Source organism: Octopus sinensis, linkage group LG8, assembly GCF_006345805.1.
Source record: "Octopus sinensis linkage group LG8, ASM634580v1, whole genome shotgun sequence".
In the NCBI taxonomy this organism is placed as follows: Eukaryota; Metazoa; Mollusca; class Cephalopoda; order Octopoda; family Octopodidae; genus Octopus; species Octopus sinensis.
In genome coordinates this window covers 64895077-64901188 of record NC_043004.1, presented here as the reverse complement: position 1 = coordinate 64901188, position 6112 = coordinate 64895077, and the positions used below count along the sequence as shown (strand labels likewise).

The 6112-nt window shown below is 35.1% G+C and overlaps 1 protein-coding gene across 1 annotated transcript; it reads left to right on the top strand.

Annotated features, from left to right (window-relative positions):
• Positions 1–406: 406 nt before the first annotated feature.
• On the top strand, positions 407–3617 carry LOC115214831 (zinc finger protein 62-like). The gene is made up of 2 exons (XM_036505153.1): positions 407–2378; positions 3387–3617. Exon 1 carries the CDS (start codon positions 407–409, stop codon positions 2375–2377), a length of 1971 nt encoding a protein of 656 aa, XP_036361046.1. The 3' UTR covers position 2378; positions 3387–3617.
• Positions 3618–6112: the final 2495 nt, after the last annotated feature.

The following is a 6112-nucleotide window of genomic DNA, read 5'->3' as shown; positions in this document are numbered from 1 at the left end:
ATGTTTTCTTATCTCAGAGAGTGGTGTTAACCTCTACCTGTTTCACTAACTGTACCAGTTTCTTTCACATATCCATAGTATTCTGTCTTTCCTCTGGGTATATATTTTCTGTGTCTGATTTATTATTATTTTTCATTCAATGTCTGTGGTCAGAAATCTCATCTTTCATATATTAGCATTGTATTGTTGCTTATACTTTACTCTCTTTATATATTTCAGGGTATTTGATGACATTGAGATCTTGAAGACTAAACAATGATATTACCAAGGATATAGGAAATATTGTTTGACAAAGATCACTTTTGAAGAACCTATATTTTAAAAGAAGATATTTGGGGAAATATTTATCTGTCGAAAATTACAGAAGTAATGTATTTTTCAATTTTGTGAAGTAAATCCGAAGAATATGGAAAATGAACTGAGTAAGGGTCAGGTCTGTAATAAAAGGCATCCTGATAACAATGGTGTTTCTCATCAAACAGAAAAGACACCATTCATGTTAAGTCAACACCAGTCTATTGATACAGATTCCAAATTCTATGATTGTGATATTTGTGATGAAAAGTTCTTTACAAATGAAAATTTAATTAACCATAGATGTTTTCATACAAGAGAAAAACCATACCATTGTGATATTTGTGGTAAAACATTCCTTCTAAAGAAGAGTTTATTGAGCCATAAATGTAGTCACACAGGAGAGAAGCCATACAGTTGTAATATATGTGGTCGGAAGTACAGTGTTAAATTTTCTTTGACTGTACATAAACGTATTCATACAGGCGAAAAACCATATCAGTGTGATATTTGTGGTAATGCATTCTCTGTCAGTAGTTCAGTTATAACACATAAACTTATACACACTGGCCAAAAACCATGCCACTGTGATATTTGTGGTAAAGCATTCTCTAAAGATAACTATTTATTGATACATAAACGTGTCCACACAGGAGAAAAGCCATATCATTGCGACATCTGTGGTAAAACTTTCTCTGTTAAAAGTTCCTTAACTGTACACAGACGCATTCATACAGGAGAAAGACCATACAAGTGTGATATCTGTGATAAAACTTTCACTTGTCGTAGTCTGTTATCAGTTCACAAATTTACTCATACAGATAAGAAGCCATACAAGTGTGATGTTTGTGATAAAGCATTCAGTATGAATTGCCATTTATCTAAACACAAATGTATTCACACAGGCGAGAAACCATGCCACTGTCATATTTGTGGTCAGACGTTTTCACAGAATTCTAATTTAATGGCTCATAAGCATATTCATACAGGAGAAAAACCGTATCACTGTGATATTTGTGGTAAAATGTTCTTTACAAATGAAAATTTATCTAACCACAAATATATACACACAGGGGAAAAACGATATCACTGTGATATTTGTGGTAAAGCATTCTCCCAAAGAGGTAATTTAAAGACCCATGAACTTCTTCATTCAGGAGAAAAACCTTATCACTGTGATATATGTGGTAAAAATTTCTCTACCAAAGATTATTTATCTAATCACAAACGGACTCACACAGGTGTAAAAACCTGTCATTGCAATATTTGTGGTAAATCATTCTCTGACAGTAGTTATTTATCGATCCATAATCGTATTCATACAGGTGAGAAACCATATAAATGTGACATTTGTGGTAAATCATTCACTGTAAGTGGTTATTTAACTAAACACAAACGTGTTCATACAGGAGAGAAACCTTATCGTTGCAATACCTGTGGTGGGACATACTCCAATACTTCAACTTTATTGGCCCATAAACGCATTCACACAGGTGAAAAACCATACTGCTGTGATATTTGTGGTAAAAGTTTCACTGTAAGTGGATCTTTATCCAAACATAAGCGTATTCATACAGGAGAAAAACCATATCACTGTGATATATGTGGTAAAGCCTTCACTAATAATAGTTCTGTGCATTCTCATAAACGTATTCACACTGGAGAGAAGCCATATCATTGTGATATTTGTGGTAAATCATTCAGTGCTAGCATTACATTAACTATGCACCAAACAATTCACACAGGAGAGAAACCACATGACTGCGATCTATGTGGTAAAGCATTCTCGCGATCTTGTAATTTATCGAGACATAAACGTCTTCATACAGGAGATAAACTGTATCATTGTGATTCATGTGAAAAAACATTCGTTTCTAATCCTGATTTAAACACACATAAACGTGTTCATACAGGAGAGAAACCACATCACTGTGATATCTGCAGTAAATCATTCTCTCAAAATAATCATTTATTGAATCATAGACATATTCACACAGGCGACAAACCTTATCACTGTGATCTTTGTGGTAAAACATTTTCTCAACAAAGTACTTTATCTGTCCACAAACGTTTACACAAGTGAGAAACCATGTCTCTGATACTTCTGATAGAAAATTGTTGTATCAAGCTTTTGAGAATGGTAACCAAGCAGTTTGTTGATCCAATGAACACAAATCCTGTTTTCCCTTGTTTGATATTTCTCAGGAACAATTGAAAAAAAGTTTCAGCTTCTTTCTCTAAGTAAATCTCTCCTAATTAAATCAACCATTATAGAACAGAACTTATTTCCTATATTGTGGCTCAGGTATCTGACCTTGTTGAGTTTCCACAGGAGATGAGACTAATCTTACTTAGAAGTTCCGACTGCAGTTAATATCTTCCATATGAAGAATTTGAAACACTTGAGTAACTACTGTAAGACATCAGCTCTTAATAAATCTTATTCCACTCTGATTCACTGTATTGAGTGAATGCTTAATTGCATTGATATTCATGTTCTTATTTGTTTTATATATATATATATATATATATATATATATATATATATATAGTTAATCCAAACATGAACAAGCAAGAAAAAACAACGCGTGGACGTGGTGTTATTGGACTCTCAGGAAAGGAAAGAAAAGAGAGGATTTCATGTTTCGAGCAGAGCTCTTCATCAGAGATATAGAAAAAGTGCAAAGAAGGGAAGATGAAGAAAGAAAATCACCAACGATACACACGCGGTCACATATTGACTATATATATATATTTATGAATATGTTATTCAAACATATGTTAGTAAAACAAAGGAAGTATTTTCCTATTTTCGTGAAGAAAATTTGAAGTTATGGAGGGAAAACTGAATGAGAATCAGGTCTTTAATGAAAGGCTAACTGATGATGATGATGTTTCTCATCAAACAAAGCTTTATACATGTGCAGCATTATCTACACACCAAAATATTCACGCAGGAGAGAAACCATATCATTGTGATGTCTGTGGCATAAAATTCTCTCAGAATACTCATTTATTGAACCATAGACATAGTCTATTGTTGTAGTGTTTGTAGTAGGGTAGTCTGTCAACAAGGTAGTTTATTCGTCCGCAAACGCATACACAGGTGAGAAAATATGCGTTTGTAATATTTGTGTTGGAACATTGTCATACTAATAAGTTACCTAGGTACAAACAGATAAACATTCAATGGAAATTGTAGCTCGGTTATAATTTTTTTAAAGCTGTTCAATAAGTCAGAATTGGATTTCAAACCTAGAATTTCTCTGAGATAACTTTGCCATTGTAGTCACTAATTTATATTAAAATTTCTTCCAACACCAGTTCGCTTTATTGCACTTCCCTTTTCCTTAACCACACGGTTTTAATCTATCTGGTTGTTTGTCCATCTCTTTATTTACTGGTTTATTTTTGTACTCTTTTTCATTAAGGTTCTGTTACTAAAATTATTTAAAAATTGTTTTAGAAAATGTAACAAAAACTTTAAATAACCTTAACTGTAGAACAAAATTTAAAAAATAATGCATAATATTCTGTTGTGTTGTATGTTTACCATTATACCTTCTACTTTGTTCCATAGTTATAGTCTTTCGTACACAGATGGCAGCAGGTTAAATATATAGACTAGTAGTACTTGTTGAAATTCCATTGTTATTTTGAAAACTGTTAGATAGTTTAGAAGTTTAGAGAAAATGGTGAAATACTGTTTTTTCTCTCTTTGGAAACAACTGATTCTTCAGATAGTGTGAAAGTCCACATAGGTTGTATTGAATATGAAGTCTTGAGGAGACAGCATTTCTTAAAGCTATATTCCTCTTCTGCCTTGAACGTTGTTATCTATATTTTTTCCTTTATGTCAAGAAGTAGCCTTAACTTTGCAAATCAAAGATGACATCATCACCATTTAACTTCGTGTTTATATTTCTGCCTCTTGAAACCAGTGATGTTGATGTATCATAACTATAGTAGTTTGACAAATACACATTGATAAAATATTTACCAAACTTTAAAATTACTTGTGTTGATATGCTTGCCTAAACCTTTGAAGGTGGTACCCAAGCATGACTGCAATCTGATCTGAGAGACCCCTTCGGTCACGATACAGACCATGGGATTGCACCTAGAAAGTTACCCTCCCAGGCACATGTCCAGGCAAGGTTGTTTATGGAAGACCAGTTGTCACCCATGCATACCGGCCTCCCCTCTCCATACCACCAGTGTTATCCAAGGGAAAGGTAAAGGGGCCGATACAGCTTGGCACCTGTGATGTCGCAACTCATTTCTACAGCTGTGTGAACTGGAGCAATGTGAAATAAAGTACCTTGCTCAAGAACACAACACGCAGCCCAGTCCTGGATTCAAGCTCACAACCTCACGATCATAAGCTTGACGCTCTAACCACTGAGCCATGTGCCTTCACATCTGATAACCTGTAAAAAATTAAGTGAATAAAGGAATATACAAATACTACTCTTATATGGCATGAGTTGAACAGCCTGACAGAAACTGGCAATGCTGGGAGCTGCACCAGGTTCCATAGCCTGTTTTTGCAGGGTTTCTACAACCACATGCCCTTCCTAATGCCAACCACTTTACAGAGTGCACTAGGTAATTTTTATGTGGCACCAGCCTCAACAGGATCACCAGCGGATGAAATGTGGATGGAGGGAGAATCCTTCATGCGCGGGACAGAGCCCCTCATGGGTAAGCATTATCAAGGTGTTCTTTTTTTTTTTATATACACAAAAAGGGTAGAACACATGAATGGCTTAAGTAATTTTCATAAATGAAATTAAAATGAGCTAAGATAAATAATTCTGAGAAGCTAGTGGCATGTATTTGAACAATAAAGATAACTAAGGGTAGATTAATATACAAGATACATCCATGATTTATCAAAAAATTATCTTTGCTTCAAATGAGGGTAGACTAATTGTTTGGTGACAATTCTTCCATGTTATTTCTCTTATCTCCCTTTCAGTTCCTTTCTTGGCACAAATGTGATTGTGTCCTAAAGTGTTTGTTTCCCAATCACATTGTTTCAGGTTCATTCAGTCCCACTGCATGGCACTTTGGGCGAGTGTCTTCTTTTATAGCTCTAGACTGACCAAAGCCTTGTCAGTTGATGGAAACTGTAAGAAGCCTGTGGCTGTGTGGTGAGAAGCTTGCTTCCCAATCACATGGTTCTGAGTTCAGTCCCACTGCGTGGCACCTTGAACAAGTATCTTTTATGATATCCTTGGGTTGACTAAAGCCTTGTGAGTGGATTTGGTAGATGGAAACTGAAAGAAGCCTGTCATATATGTATATATGCATATCTATGTGTGTGTGTCTGTGTTTGTTTACGTTGGTGTGTTTACGTCCTCATAACTTAGCAGTTTGGCAAAAGAATTAGTACTAGGCTGAAAAAAAAAAAGCAAGTGCTAAGTTTATTTGTTCAACAAAAACTCTGCAATATGGTGCCCCGGCATGGCTGAGTTTAATAACTGAAACACGTGAAAGTTAACAAAATAAAAGATCAGCAATTTGTGTACAGCCCATGGCACTGTGGAAAGGTAGTTGTTACAAATGACTATGATCATTTTATATTTTTTATTCTTTTATTTGTTTCAGTCATTTGACTGTGACCATGCTGAGGCACCATATCTAGTTGAGCAAATAGACCCCAGAACTTATTCTTTTTTGCCGGACTGCTAAATGATGGGGACGCAAACACACTTGCATTGGTTGTCAAGCAATGTTGGGGGGACAAACACACACACACATACATACATATATACGATGGGCTTCTTTCAGTTTCCATCTACCAAATCCACTC